The sequence below is a fragment of the Macaca nemestrina genome, chromosome 7 (assembly GCF_043159975.1).
Source record: "Macaca nemestrina isolate mMacNem1 chromosome 7, mMacNem.hap1, whole genome shotgun sequence".
In the NCBI taxonomy this organism is placed as follows: Eukaryota; Metazoa; Chordata; class Mammalia; order Primates; family Cercopithecidae; genus Macaca; species Macaca nemestrina.
Window position 1 is genome coordinate 4,778,059 of NC_092131.1, and position 15,967 is coordinate 4,794,025.

Below are 15,967 nucleotides of genomic sequence, written 5' to 3' on the forward strand. Positions count from 1 at the left end.
TGGGTGATGGGAGGCAGAGAGGTAGAAAGATGAACAGCAAATAGATTGTGCATGATGTTTGGATGATTTGATGATGGGGAGATGGGTTTCTGGGAGGGTGGTGAATTGGTCATTAGGGGATTACTGGTGGAGAGATAGATGGTGTGCCTTGTGGATTGGGGAGACACTGGTTGTGGCTGATGGAAGGGGAGAATGGTGGGTGGTTACACTGGGTTCCAATGGCAGGATGGTTGATGAGTGACTAGGGAAGGGTGCAGGAAGGGTGGGCGGTGGAGGTGGGTGTGTAGGCAGAGGACTGAGGGTGAAAGGGAAACTACTCAGTCTTGGAGACTTCTGGGACCTTCCACCCTCCAGGCCATCCTGCTGTTTCCTGCAGCCCCACCCTTCACCTGCAGACCCTGCCATGAGCACCCCTTTGCTTGGCCTGGTATTTGCTTCTTTCATGAGTGATATGCTACATCCGGGGAGGAAGGAGCTGCCACTGGGGGGAGCTCTGCTTCTTTTTGTGTCCCAGGTGGGCGCCTTGCCTCAACATCTCTAATACCACCAACGTTGCCCCTTACCCTGTAGGGATCGCCTTGAGCAGAGGCCCCTGGGCTCAGTGGCTCTGTGGTGCTGGCCCAGCCTAGGACGGGGAGGGTAGGTCCTCACGGTCCCAGAGTTTGGCCAGCCCCTTGCTGGACTCACAGGTCCTCAATCAGGAACAAACAGGATATTTTGGGGTCACATCTGTTTTGCCCCTTGTCTTGCTTCTCAGTGGGAAGGAGGCAGTTTGATTGATTGGGTTGCGTTGGGCTTCACCTCTGAGTGTCTGGCTCTGCCCCCCATCCCCACCTCCATCGTAAATGCAGAGAGCCAGGTGAGGCTCAGCAAACTTCACCCCTGGGGCTCAGGGCCACAGTCAAGCCTGAAAGGGCCCAGAGGCTGGGGCTGCTTCTCCTCACGGTGGGGCCTCAGGGGAGTGCAGAGGGCTGGATGGTCAGGACTTGGAGCAGCAGTGGAGCGTCTTTGACCAATGCTGCCCCACCTGGGCAGGCCATTCCTAGACTGTGCTGTGTGGAGACGGTAGTGAGGCCGCCTGGCTTCCTAGTCAGGGGAGGCTTCCTGAAGGAGGTGGCATTAAAATGAGACAGGAAGGATGAGATCACAGCTGCAGCCACAGTGAAGAGGTTGAATCGAAGGTGGCAGACCAGAGCGGGCTGCAGCTGGCTGGGTGGGGTACTGGGATCCGTCTCTCTTGCCCTAAGTAGCTGCTGGAGGTGGGTCCAGCAGTCAGAGGGTGGCCCAGCGAGTTCACACGAGACAGCAGATAGGCACCAGGGCACTGGGCAGACGAGCGGTACCGGAACTACTCACGTGCAAAGATGTGAGTTGAGGAATGCCTGAGACCACAATGCAGGTGCCATGTGTGCACAGAAAGCCCTTGAGCATATGCACAGGTGCCCCTGGCCCTCAGGCACACATGGGGCACACGCTTGCAAATGGCTCAGAACCTCAGCAGGGAGTCGGAGAAATGCAAAGCCCCAGAGTTTTCTCCAATGAACAGAACCTCTCACGGCCCAACTGCTTCAGCGAAGGCTGCATCTGGAGGCTGCCTCAGTCACTTGGTCCCTGTGTCTGTCTCCGTTATGGCTGGCGGCCCTCCTGTGTTGGTTTCCCTGTGTGCACAGCCTTCTCCACATGGCAAGGAAGGTGTCTTGGGAGAGTGAGACTCACCACCTCCTTGACCAGGCCATGGCAGTAGGGTCCCAGTGAGGTCTGATTGGTTCCTGTCTCCAACTCTGCACCAATTACTGTAGCCTGAGGTTGCTGTGCTCTGATTGGCCACCCTGGCTCACAGCCTCCTGAGGTGTGGGGGCAGCACACGGCAGGGCCAGGGAAAAGGTGGGGTGGGTCTGGGACATCAGCAAGACAGGGAAAGAGCCCACCAAGGCCTTGAGACAGGAACATGAGGGAGGCTTTGAGGGAGCCAAGAAGGCCCACCGCAGTGGCTGGCGCCTGTGGTCCCGGTGCCCCGGAGGCTGAGGCAGGAGGATTGCTCGAGCCCAGGAGGTTGAAGCTGCAGTGAACTGTGATTACCCCAGCCTGGGCGACAGAGCAAGATCTCGTGTATTTTTTTGTTTTTTTTAAAGGAAGGCAGCTGGGCATAGTGGCTCACACCTGTAATCCCAGCACTTTAGGAGGCCAAGGCAGGCAGATCACCTAAGGTCAGGAGTTTGAGACCAGCCTGGCCAACATGGTGAAACCCTGTCTCTACTAAAAATACCAAAATTAGCCAGGCTTGGTGATGGGCGCCTGTAGTCCCAGCTACTCGAGAGGCTGAGGCAGGAGATTTGTTGGAACCCAGGAGGCAGAGGTTGCAGTGAGCTGAGCTTGTGCCACAGCACTCCAGTCTGAGCGACAGAGCGAAATCTGTCTCGCAAAAAAGGAAGGCAAGAGGCAGGAGAGAAGGGAAGAGAGAGCAGGTGAGGCCAGGGGGCTTGCTGAGAGCAGCTGTTGCTGGGATGGGTTGGATATAACTCAGAGGGGAGCCCAGGAGGGTGTGGACCAGGGGTCTCTACCTAGCTTGGATGGGGCTGGGCCTGCTGCCTGTCTGCTGGGGTGGGGGACAGGCGGGGCCCCCCTGGTGGCATCTAGCAGTGGTCAGACAAGTCCAGGACTCCAATGCTGTATGAGGCTGTGCAATTCACTTCACCTCCATTCCATTCATCACCTGCAGAGCGAGGGTGGCAGTGCCCATCTCACAGGGCACAGGGGCCCAGTGCCCCTTCAGGCTGCAGCCCTGGCCTGTGGGGGTGTAGAAGAGCAGGAGCACCAGGAGACGAGAGCTCAACCCCGGAGGCACCATTGGTCCCTTCTCCATCCATGGACAATGGGAGGAGGAGGACATCAGGGTGCTGGGGAGCTGAGGGTCTCAGGAGTACCAGCTGGGAAGCTGCCCCTGAGTGACTTTCTTCAACCCCACCCCAGGTGGGGAGGGCTCTGCAAGACCCGGACCAGGGGCCAGCCACTGTGCTGCCTCCACCTCCACTCCTCCTTCTGCACGGAGGGTTAATCTGCCCCTGCCCCTGCGCTGTATGGAGGGGAAGGTTGTCAGGTGTTCGCCGGCCTCTGGGTCCAGAGGAGCCCCTGCTGGCAGTCAAGGTCACTGACGTGGTACTCAAAAACCCTTACTGTCCCTCCTTGGGCAGAGTTCCCGCAAGGTTGGCCAGACCAGGACATGAGTGGCTGTGACCCAGGCTGGGTATGTGGAGCCCGAGTGTGGCTGGTGGAGAGCAGTTACCCAGCACGAGGTGACCAGCGAGAGCTGTGCCAAGCAGGCCGCCTGAGATGGAGCTGGGCCCACGGGTGCTGAGGAATGGCTGGGACCACACTGCAGGTGCCGTGTGTGCACAGAAGGCCCTTGACCATATGCACAGGTGCCCCCGGCCCTCAAGCACACATGGGGACACATGCTTGCAAATGGCTCAGAACCTCAGCAGGGAGTCGGAGAACTGTGGAGCCCCAAGTGCCACAGGGGCCAGGGAGGTGGCAGGGAGCCAAGTGCCGGTGCCGGGAGTCCTCCCAGCTGAATGGCTGCAGGCTAGGGTGCAGGGCCCAGCCAGGGAGGGCACAGCCACCCTCCCCAAGGTCCAAGGTCCCTTGCAGGGGTGTTTCCTGTGGGCGATGTCCTGCCCATGTGGAGTGCTCTCCATGTGGCCTCTCAGGTGGACACCAGCATCATCTCCCTTTGACATGAAGCAGAGGCGCTGGGTATGCGCTCGTGTGAGCTGCGCCCCTGGCTCCTAGACCCCTCCCAGCAGGTGCCAGGTGCCTCTTTCTGCCGTGTCCCCACATCTGGGCCCCATTGGCTACCCGGGGTCTGGGCAGGGGGTTCTGAGCTCTGCCCTGGGAGGCTGACCCTGGGGCCTGGGGGTCCCTGGGGACTGAGCCCACTGAAAGCTGTGGTCTGAGTGGAGGAAGCGGGTTGGGACAGCCCCACAGGCGTCTTTCCCCTCCACCTTTAACTTCTAATCAAGTAACTCCGCACAGGACCGAGTCCCCGAGCAGCGCTGCGGCACTGAGAGGATCCAGACGCCAGGCCTGGTCTCCCGCCGCCAAGTGACCTGTGGCTGCAGGGTCAAGGCAGAGGCTTTAAGGATGACCTTGAAAATTAAAAAAATTAAAAGCATAGGCAGGCTGGGCGCGGTGGCTCATACCTGTAATCCCAGCACTTTGGGAGGCCGAGGCAGGCGTATCATGAGGTCAGGAGATCGAGACCATCCTGGCTAACACGGTGAAACCCCGTCTCTACTAAAAATACAAAAAATTAGCAGGGCGCGGTGGCGGGCGCCTGTAGTCCCAGCCGCTCGGAGGCTGAGGCAAGAGAATGGCGTGAACCCGGGAGGAGGAGCTTGCAGGAGCCGAGATCGCGCCACCGCACTCCAGCCTGGGCGACAGAGCGAGACTCCGTCTATAAGTAAATAAATAAATAAATAAATAAATAAATGAAGCATAGGCAGCGCGGCCACCTCTCCTGCACAGCCCTTTGGTGGTTCTGGTCTTTTAACAATAAATTGTTGATTTTAGGGTTAGATTATACAACTGCTCATTTTCAGAAAACTGAAAACCCCCTGGACTTCAATTCAGAATCAAATTTCTAGGCTTCTACCCACGTGGCTCCACTGGTGTCCTGCAGGACTTGTGGCCCGGTCCGAGTGCCGCTGTCTCCCAAAGGACTGCAGGGCAGCGTGGGGAGGGTGTGCTGCCTGATCCAGCCCAGCGGCCGAGCCCCGGCCTCCTCCCCAGGCCTTGCTTTCCTTATCGACACTCCAGATCACCAGCCTCCCACCACGCACCGTCCACCTTCAGTCCAGACTCTGCCCGGGTTTGGTTGCCGGGTTGGCTCCCGGCTGTGGGGGCTGCTGCAGGGCAGAGCCAGGGCCACGGGGGAGCTGTGGCTGAGGGCTCTGAGTGTGTGCCTCCCTGCTCCGCACCGCTCCCATTCCAGCATCACTCATTGGGGCCAGAACAGAGCAGCCCCCTGAGCTGAGGGGAGGCAGGCGAGGGCCACAACCTCCTCCTTCCCTAGGCCTAAACGGTGACACCCCTGGTTCCCAACTCCCTGCAAGGTCTGGGCTGCCCCTAGCAGGACGGAACCAGGTGATGGCCTGGTGTGCACCTGAGGGCTGGACTCAGTCCCTCCATCCCCCTTGAGGTCTGGAGTCAGGCGGGAGGTAGGGAATCCCTGCCCAATGCCCTGGGGGGAGCAGCTCAGAAGCTCCCACTCCCCTCCCCGGTCGTTTCTTGCTGCATGATCTGAGGCCGGCTCTGCAGATGTCCCCGCTAGCGCCCTCAGCCCAGGCCAGTCCAGCAGGTCTTGGGGTTTGCCGTCCATCTACTCTCCTGTAGGACCCCCAGAGGGTGCAAGAATCCAGGCCGGGTGCAGTGGCGCACGCCTGTAATCCCAGCACTTTGAGAGGCCGAGGTGGGGGGATCACCTGAGCTGAGGAGGTCAGGACCACCCTGGGCAACATGGCAAAACCCCGTCTCTACTAAAAATACAGAAATTAGCCCAGCATGGTGGCATGCGCCTGTGGTCCCAGCTACTCAGGAGACTGAGGTGGGAGGATCACTTGAGCCTGAGAGGTTGAGGCTGCAGTGAGCCGAGATCACACCACTGCACTCCAGCCTGGGTGACAGAGAGAGAACCTGTCTCAAAAAAAAAAAAAAAAAAAGGGAGGTCAAGGCAGGCGATCACCAGAGGTCACAAGTTTGAGATCAGCCTGACCAACAGGTAGAAACCCCGTCTCTACTAAAAATACAAAAACAGCTGGGCGTGGTGGCAGATGCCTGTAATCCCAGCTATTCGGGAGGCTGAGGCAGGAGAATCACTTGAAGCCAGGAGGCAGAGGTTGTGGTGAGTGGAGATTGCGCCATCGCACTCCAGCCTGGGTGAGAAGAGCAAAACTCTGTCTCAAAAACAGAAAAAAAAAAAAAAAAAAAAAGGATCCAGTTTCTGTAATCCTCAAGCCAGCCCCCTCCAGCTGACACTCCCCGTTCGTCGGCATGTGGTGCTGGCTGTCCTAGCCGTCCCATCCCTGGCCCAGCTCACACTTGTGGTCAGCGGTGACACCTGCACACTGCCTGGTCTCCATAGGTGTCCTGGTGTCCTCAAGGCTGCAGCAGGACCCTGGGCTTGAGGGCACAGGGAAGATGGATGGAGCGCAGGCCCCCACCACACGGGTGTGAAGATTTGGGACCCCCAGATGGAAGGACCGGTAAGGCTGTCCCGGGGCAGCTCCCAGGAGCCAAGGTACCACAGGTTCCCCATCATGTGGGGGTAGAGACTGCCAGTCCCAGGAGGATTCCAGCGCCCCACTACTGCCACCAGCCAGGGCACGGCAGGGGTGGTGTGGGCCTGCAGAGAGGGCAGGGCTGGGGCTGGGCGGGCAAGGGACCCTCAGGAGAGGCCCTGAGACCTTGAGGGAGGACCCTGGGGAGCTGCTCCTAGGACCACTCCTTCCTGCTCAGTGGGCCACACGTGGGGGCCAATGGCATCTGTTCTGGATGTGGCCCCACGCAGTGCCCTGAAGGATGGGGAGGCACTGAGCAGGGCGCTGTGGTGGCTGCAGCGGACCCTGGGAGAAGCAGGACAGTGGGGGAGGGCTGAGCGGGTCTCCCCATCTGATAATTTTGGGAGAACTCGAGGGAGATGCAGGGCTTCCTGTACCAGGCCTGACCCAAACAAATGGAAGGCAGGTCACAGTGGCGGTGGCACCCAGGAGCCCTTAACTCTGCCACGAGCAGCTGCTGAAGGACACTGCCCAGACCCGGCATGTCAGCACTGGTGTCACTCCTTATTAACCATCTTGTTTCACAGTGGGAGGAGGTGCTGTCCTTCCAATGTACAGAGGAGGAAACTGAGGCTCGAAGGCTTCAAAGTCCCACGAAGTGGTGGAGCTGAGGCTGACCCCAGGCCTGTGGGTCCAGCATGCCCTTTCCACCATGCCAGATGGCAGGCACGTGTCCGGGTAGGAGGTCAGAGCTCCGCCTCATATGCTCGGGACCAAGCCACAGACTTGTGAGCCTGGCCCCCGGGATTCCCTTCAGGTCAGAGGCTGCAGGCAAAACTGTAAGCAAAGTGGGCCCCTTGCTGAGAATTACAAAGAATTTCAAGATGGTGACAGAGGGCAGTAACCCAAGCATAGGCCTCTGGCCACACAGGTCTTGGCCAGGTGGCCATCCCGGGCCCAGCCACTGAGAGGACAGCCACGGGGTCCGGCAGGAGGGAGGGCCACTCACCTGGGGCCCAGCCTGCAAGAGACGGTGTGATCAGAAACTGAGACTCCATAATCAGATTTATTTTCCTCTAATAAGACAGTTTAGCATCTCCGAGTTTTGCATTCTACAGTCTTACAAACTTTAGTTATTAGCATCAGAAACACAAAAACATTGCAAGACCTCAAAACACAAATAAATACCAAATAAAACCACACATAATATACAATAAACAAAAATATAAAACAGTAATGCTATCAGAAAGTCAGGCATGTTGCCAACTCACAGTAACAACATGATTATTGCTGGGCAATCACTGACGGTCTTTTTGTTTTTTTCTTAGAAGAGCGGAAAACAGGGCCCGAATCACTGGTCACAGAATCACTTGGACTGTCGAGATGTGTCCTCACAGCAAGCGGCTACTACAGACGCAATTTTTAAAACAGGCAGATTAAAAAGATAGGGTCGAATGAGAGACTGGCCTTCTTTGGTCTTTGTTTTTGGGTCACAGAACTGAACACGGAGGCACCGGCAGAGAAGGGGTTGCAAATCTGCAGATGCTGTGCAGCGTCTACACTGCCCTCCACACTTCACACACCTTCTCCCACAGGCATTTCTTAGAGAAATCACCGGACATCATGCCAGCTTGTGTGTTTTCCAATTAAGTCACTGAATTTGCTGTTGGAGGGGGTATCTTACTTGTTTGAGGGGACTAAGTTGTCAAAACCAATCATCACCTAATTACAGGAGTGGTGCAGCGATCCTGGACTTGTAGCATCTTTTCACGGTGAGAGTTCACAAGACAGACTAGACACAGTGCAGCAGGAGAAATGAAACGCAGGCTCTGCTTGGCCACCGGGGCCTCCTCACCCGCACACCTGCCAGCCCTGAGGCGGCCGAGGCTTCATATGTCTACCCTGCAACTGCTTGTGGGGCACACCTGGGTCAGGTGGAAAACGCCCTTGCAGTAAGCTGCGGGCCCCGCCTCACGCCACCTGCTGGCCCGGCTCCCTGATGCCACTGTGCCTGTGACCATCAGCACCGGCCTGGACGAGGCAGCAATAATGACCAGGTAGCCTGCCCACACTGACCTCGCCTGGCCTGGGCCCCGGTGGGGACATTCTACTTTGAAGAAAACAGAGCTACTGAGATTTGCAAACGGAAAACAGAACAATGGTCATGGGCTGAGAAGTAGATTTGGGTGACAGACCCTCATTCATCACAGACACAAAAGCAAAGGGGCTCCCAGCACTCTCCCTAGCCCTCCTTCTGCAGTCTACTAAGTAAAGATCTGCACTAAATTTTTTAAAAACAGTATTTTACAGTTCTGCTGGAGCCCTTTTGACACACAAATTACCCCCAGTACAGGGAGGAGTCTGGGATGGCTGGGAATTGAGCAAGGGGCCCGCAAGGAGAGTCTGCGCCTGCCCAACCCTGCAATGGCCCACGGAGACAGTGGCACTGCCACCCTGCTGGAGCTGTGCACAGGGTAGCAGTCCTCGCGCCAATCCTCCCTGTGCAGGGGAGAAAGGAGGTGTCAGCCCAGCTGTTGGGATCAGTGTACTTCCCGGCCCTCCCTTGGGTTGACAAGGAATGACCCCGCTAGGGACAGAATGGTTGTTTAAGGACCCATACAGACCACCCTTCCTTTGTCTGACATCACCTCTGGCTGAAGGATGTGGGTCCACCATGGTGACTACCACCAGACACCATCAAGCAAAAGGGGTGCTGGAATGTGACGTTGGCATGGCCGACATCCATGGGACATGTGGCCCCTGGCCCAGGGTGACTGAGGACCCTGGAGCAAGCTGAGGTGGTCTGGGAGGCAGCTGGTTGTCCCAGGGACTGTGCCTGGAACTGCATCCTCACCGAGCTGGGCCACACGGGGTTATGGGGAAGCCTCCTGCCACAGCCGGTGCAGTGAGAGCCCTGGCAGGCGGTGGGCCTGTGGGGCATGGGCCAAGGAAGTGGCCCAAGGAGCAGGAGCCCCAGTACGCCACACCATGGCTCCCCGGCACTACAGGCCAAGAAGGGCATAGGGGATGGGACAGGAAAGGAGGGAGAGGCAGAAGAAGCTGCCTGAGCAAAGGGCTCCCTGTTCAACTGACTGTGGTGGCATCGAAGGGACACAGGTGCTGTCCCTCGGCAGAGGCTGCTCTGGGGAGGAAGAAGTGACAGAATGGGGCTGCAACCTGGGTCTCCAGGGCCCCCTCTGCCCACCTGCACAGGGAACACACATCTGCAAGTCCACGCCTTCGCCCAGGGCTCTGGTGAGGCTTGCGCTCAGGGGACAGCACCACTTTCATGCTTGACGGCTCCTAGAATTGACACAAACCCTGACCTGGCCGCCTGTGCGTCACCAGAGCACGGCGAGTTGAAAAGCCCAGCGTATGTCAGGGCCTACTCAGGCTCCCTCCAGCCCAGCTGGAGCTGGCACGTCTAGTCCCAAAGCCAGGGCCCCATGGGCCCCCACTTCCACCCTTACTGAGCCACCCAACCCTGCGGGAAAGGCCCTACTCCCAGCCTGGCCCCCGTATCATCAAAGACACACCCCAACTTCTAGCTCTGCAGGCTCTGCTGGAAAAGCCCTAGAACCAGACGGTCAGGCTTCCAGGCCCGGCGGCGGCTTGCACGGGGCTCAGTGCGGTCACAAGAGCCAGTGCCCTTCATGTGAGCCGGGCCCAGGCCAGCCCCCAGCGTGCCCGGCAGCAGGGAGCAGCCCGAACCACGGTGTCCTGGAGAAACTGCTTGAGGTGAGGGGAGAGGGGACGGTGTTTTGTTACGAAGGTGACGGGAAGCAGACCAGCTTAATTCATGCACAAAGGACTCAGTTGGTTTCTGTAAAATACTGAACAGTTCTGTCCTGCTGGGAGTTTGGTCACTTTTGGTAAATAAGCAGCACCCCCAAGCACACAGTGTGCACCCCCGTTTCATGCTTGCTGCCAGGGCCCTGTGACACGGGGACGGCCGACCACTGCCCGAGGGGCCACCGGGCCTCAGCTGCAGGGAGACCATGGCCTCAGGCTGGCTCAGGTGGCGAGTGCCAAGTGAGGGTGCCCGGGGGTTGAGGGTGGAGCAGCACAAGGCTTGCCCACCGCTGGGAGAGGGGACGCCGTCCCAGGCTGCTGCCCCCCGTGCTGAGTATATGACAGGAAGACACACCCAGAGCAGAGACCCCAATACAACCAAACACAAGGACAAAGCGTGTGACATGGGCCATCCCATCCTCAAGGACCCCCGTCACTCAGGTTATGTCTGTGGGACCCTTGGGTGGGGTCCCATGGCGTCCCCCCAGGAGCATCTGCCTGGGAAGGGCTACTGGAGACGTCCCAGCGACACGCACTGCTGCTTCCGGGGGCCACACCAGGCCTTCAGCCCAGAGGGGAGGAAACGGTTCTTACCAGACCAAGATGTTGCATAACCTTAATCTAATATTGTACATTTTGTGAAGGGGAAGTTGCAGGGATGTCCCTGTTGTTAACCCCTGACCTCAGGAAAACCACCTGAGGGCAGGTAGGGGACAGGCCTGAGGTGGGGGACGCCTTCCAGGAACAGGAGTTTTCCACAGCTCCCGCAGGAAGTCCATGCTTTGTGAGCTCCTCACGGGGCAGAACCAAAGATACTTATTCCCCCAAAGCAATCCCAGGAAAGCGGGGAAAGGAAAGGCAGATAAGAACAACGGAGCGCTTCGACCGCGAAAGGGCGCGGCAGGCCCCTCATGGGAGCTCGGGGCACAGGGGTGCGACGGAGGGCACTTCCAGCAGGCACTGGGGCGAAGGCACACCCAGGACAGATGGCAGCACCAGAGACAGGTGGGCCACCGGGCACCCACCAAGCTGTCCCCGCGCGGCCACGGGGAGAGCCGAGGCAGGCAGTCTGACGTGCACGGCCCAGCTGGCCAATTGTGGGCGCGGCTTGTGGGCAAGTGGCACAGGTGTGGCGGTTCGCACACATTGGTTTTGCCTAAGAAGCACCCGTCGCGTGTAGCACCCATCAGTGGTAAGAGCACCATGAAGCGTGGTGCATAGCAAAAGGGGTGCAGGGGCCGGGCTCCAGGCTTCTAATCACAGTTGGACACTGAGAGACAGTAAACAGTGAGTTGAGAAAATGCCGTCCGGGCAGGCGCAGGCTGGGACGACGGGCCCTGTGGCCACCCTTCCCGCCAGGGTGGTGGTCAGGAGCGCCCATCGGTCAGCCTGGGCAGGCCCCCGAGCAGCGGTCTCTGGAATGCTCAGAGGGTTCTGCTTTGGGCTGTGGGGGTGCCCACGGCCCCAGTGGGGACACGGAGAGGCTCGGCTTCTGTTCCACACCTGCCTCCCTCAGGGTGGGACCAGGCCGTACTTGGACCAGGTGGCTCACTCGTGGGGCCTAGAGATTTGGAATCTGTGGTAATTAAGCAGCAGAGGCTCCAGAAGCCGTCGGTGGAGCCTGGCTTCCCCTCAGCAGGTGCGGAGGTGTCTGAGGGCCCTTGTAGAGATAAAGATCTAGTGGTGGAGAGAAAAGTCTGGTTAAACTAGCACTTTCTAGAATTATGCTCAACGCAAACCCAGGGTGGAGAAGCAGCATGTCACATCTAAGGCACATGTACCGTATGCCACCAGCTCTATGCGCAATGTTGCTTTCGGAGACCGTTGACGGCATGCAGCAAGATGACAGGATGGAGAAACACACCTGCGGGCCTCCCTCAGCAGTCACCCGCCCACCCCTGACATGGAGACCGAAGGCCGGTGCTGTCAGCAACAGAGAGCTCGTCCGAACACATGGGGCAGAATCCAAACACCTACAGGATTTTGTTTAGAACTCCAAAGTTCAACGGATGCCCTATTTTAGGGTGAAAACAATTATAAATCTGAAAATGATGCACAGCATCCATGAGCGAGGCTCCGTTCAGAATTGTGAAGTCGTGTCATTAACTACGACAGATATTGAAGGTTTACATTTCTAACGAGAAATAACAACAGGTTGAATATTCTCTTTCCTATCACAAGTGATAACCAGTGTTTGATATTTTATATTTTCTTCCAAGAAATATCAGTCTATCAGCGTTTTAAAATAAAATGTTTGCAGTAACAATTATTTGTAGAACTTTAAATTAAAAATGATTCTGAATTTAGAGACTTTCAAAAAAAAGACCTAGGTATATACTTCAGGGTCTTCTGACAAACAAATTATTAAAACAGAGACCAGATGAGGCCTTAAAAATAGACAATATACTGTATTTGAAACAAAATTGCACTCTTGAATTTTAGAAAGAAGATATCAGAATTGCATTACTATTTCATAAATTCTCCTTTTACTTAACATGCTGACATGTCCAGCCATCCCCACATGTGTGTGTGTGTGTTTTTTTGGTGTTCAAGTTTAAGGAAGAAAAATCATGTTTCTTTTGTTTAGCATATATGTTTTCCACCTTAATTAACTAGATCTTTAAAAATGAAAATGAAAACCTTCTCTGACAGCAATATTTATCTCGCTGAAGGATAAATAATTCTTCAGAGTGAAGTGTGGCTAGTCTATTATAAAACGTGTCACGTGTGCTCACGCGTGGCTCCTCCCGCCGGCACGCGTCCGCCTTCTGCCGCTTCCTCCGTCCCACAAGGTCCTTTTCTGAGTGCGAGGACCTCGGTGAAGACAGACCGGTTCAAATCCCCCAGAGGAGTTGCCTTCTGCTAAATCCACCTCCCCAGCTACTCATCAGGGATCGGGCAGATCCGAAGTATCCACTATGACTTTAATAAAAATTGTATCATCTTTAATATATGTCCCATTTTCTAGAACAGTCTGGGCCACAAAGACTGGGCAGCCAGAGGCGATATTCATCTCTCCAGTGGGCTTCTTGAAGCTGCTGCTGTTGGGGTCGGGCTTGAACGCATCTCCCAAATGGCGCCGAGAGGACCCCTGATCCATCAGCATGAGTGTCACTTTCTGCTTAAACGGCCATGGAAGCAGGGCATCATATTCTCCACGCATGATGACAAAAAACAGCGACAGGTGCGTCCCCTTTCCCATCCCATCCCCGTTCAGGTAGACCCTGGCACACATCTTATAGCCAAAGTAGCCAGTGTAGAAAGGCTGGCTGTAAAGGGACAGGGTCTTCCCCATGACGGCCTCCTGCTTCCGCCGCTTGTAGTCACGAATCTTCCAGATGAGCACGCCGTTGTAGCTGGCGGTCTCCAGGACCTGGAAGCGCAGGTCCATGTCGGCCAGGCGGATGTCGTGCACACTCAGCATCTGGTCATGCCGGCTCAGCTGGGACTCCAGCAGGCCTGCCACAGGTGAGGAGGGATTTGGTGAATGAGACAGGTGAATGTCAGAAAGGTTAGGAAAGCAAAGCTGCACCAGCACTTTTTATTTCATTTTTTTGAGACGGAGTCTCACTCTGTTGCCCAGGCTGGAGTGCGGTGGCACAATCTCAGCTGACTGCAACCTCTCCTCCCAGGTTCAAGCGATTCTCCTGCCTCAGACTCCTGAGCAGCTGGGATTACAGGTGCCTGCCACCACGCTTGGCTAATTTTTGTATTTTTAGTAGGGACAGGGTTTCACCATGTTGGCCAGGCTGGTCTCGAACTCCTGACCTGAGGTGATCCACCTGCCTCGATCTCCCAAAAGTGCTGGGATTACAGGCATGAGCCACCGCACCTGGCCCTTTTTCTTTCTTTTTGAGATGGAGTCTCTGTCGCCCAGGCTGGAGTGCAGTGGCGCGATCTCAGCTCACTGCAAGCTCCACCTCCTGGGTTCACGCCGTTCTCCTGCCTCAGCCTCCCGAGTAGCTGGGACTACAGGCGCCCACCACCATGCCCGGCTAATTTTTTGTATTTTTAGTAGAGACAGGGTTTCACTGTGTTAGCCAGGATGATCTCGATCTCCTGACCTCATGATCTGCCCGCCTTGGCCTCCCGAAGTGCTGGGATTACAGGCATAAGCCACCGTGCCTGGCCTCATTTTTTAATTTTTAAAGAGGCAAGGTCTCGCTCTGTTGCTCAGGATGGCATCAAACTCCTGAGCTTAAGTAATCCTCCCACCTCAGCCTCCCAAAGCACTGGGACTATAGGCCACACCACCATGCCCAGTCACACCAGCATCTGAAACAATATAAAAATGACTGGTTTCTGGGGGTAACACCAGCAAAACTGTGTAGACAGATGTCCTGAGGCCACCGCCTCCCAGGGAAGAGCCCAGGTCCCTGTCCCAGTTCTACCACCGCTCTCATGCCCACAGCCCTGTCTGGACACATTACTAGGCACGGCCTGCTGAGAGGGGATGTCCTAGGTGGGTGACCTGCCTGTGTGTCACAGGACACCTCACTGCAGGGTCCAAGACAGAGCGCTCCGACTCCACTATGGCTTCCTGGGAAGCCTGCTGGTGGGAGCCCCTGGGAGCAGGAGACAGCTGTGCTCTCCCCACCCCTCCCACCGGCCTCAGTGCCTGCAGGTGGCCTCTGCTCTCTCGGAGGCGAAGCTGCTCCCCTCTCCTCCAGCCTCATCCTCTGCCTGCTTCATCCGGCCCCCCACATGCCATGGTAATCTGTGTTCTTTCTGCCATTAATCCTCTTCATGTAAATATTCCCAATACTCTTTCAGTCCCCAAAGCCATAGGCCCACATCTGCTTGTGGGATCAGAAACACGCTGGCAGAGCGCAGTGGGACTGCTGCCCCCTGGCCCTTAGGAGTCAGGTCTGGGGCGCCCCGACCAGCAGGTCCTGGCCATGTGCACCTGGGCCTGTCCTGCGGGTCATACTGTGGCCAGTCTCTCCCAGGAGGGCTTTGTAGCTTCCCGTGGCTGCAGCTGCCCCTACTCTCTACACCACACAGGGCCTCACATGGCGGGGACAAGCCCGTGTGGGAAACGTTTGTCTTTGCTGGGGGACTTTCAGCAGGAAAGTCATCACACCTCTGCGTGTTACCCATAATTGGAAAGAACTGTTCTAAGGCGCATGTACCTAACATAGCCCTCATCCCACAGACCCTGCCCCAGCAGTCCCCCGGGGCCCAGATGCACACTGCTGGCCCAGCCCCGGCCCCTGACTCACCTGTGTTCCGAGCCACCTGCCCCGCGCTCTTGTCCACGCTCTCCAGCTCGGTCACACGGTTCTGGAGGGACTCCACGCTGCTCTTCATGCTGTCTGCTTCCTCCCAGTTCTGCCGGAAGGGCCGGATCTCTTTGTCAAGCTCCTTCAGTTTCTCTGCTTGGCTGTCTATCACTCGCTTCCAAACCAAAGGTGTTAAAAAGCAAAACATAGTTAGGACTTGGAAAATGCTGCACCCGCCTCCCATCAAACACAGACGGGCTAGGAGCAGAACAGTCACAGAGGCCTGCTACCCGCGGCTCTGCCTCCAGGAGCGGGGCTCTGCATCGGCCCTCCTGGGAGCTCCCTGGGAACAAGTGCTTGTGCCGGCAGGGAGCACTCGAGGTGACGTGAAGCCAGATGGAAGAAAACAACAGGAGGCTCCGCTAGGTCAGCTTGCTTTGTCAACAGAGAGCCACCAGGAAAGTGAAGTGACAGGTGGCAAGTGTTCAGAAGACCAGGGGAGAGGTCTCCACTGTCTCTGGGGCAGGCAGCAGCTCATGCTTCTGCTGCCCACAGCCCCTGCCCAGGCTTCCCTGTTTCACAGCAGCACTGGTGCCACCTGCCCACCTGTTTCTCACATGCCCACACCCTGGCATCAGTCAACCCCACACCAGCAATCCTGTCAGACACCTAGATCCA

The 15,967-nt window shown here is 56.9% G+C and overlaps 1 protein-coding gene across 9 annotated transcripts in view; it reads right to left on the minus strand.

Annotated features, from left to right (window-relative positions):
* Nucleotides 1-12,448: 12,448 nt before the first annotated feature.
* Nucleotides 12,449-15,967, minus strand: part of LOC105467377 (TNF receptor associated factor 3) — a 136,016-nt gene continuing 132,497 nt past the window's right edge. For all 9 annotated transcript variants that reach the window (XM_071099543.1, XM_011716940.3, XM_071099541.1 and 6 more), the window contains 2 exons: nucleotides 15,290-15,464; nucleotides 12,449-13,526 (listed from right to left, as the gene is read on the minus strand). In XM_071099543.1, coding sequence (XP_070955644.1) covers nucleotides 12,955-13,526; nucleotides 15,290-15,464 — 747 coding nt within the window. In that variant the 3' untranslated portion in view covers nucleotides 12,449-12,954. The remainder of the gene's footprint in view (nucleotides 13,527-15,289; nucleotides 15,465-15,967) is intronic.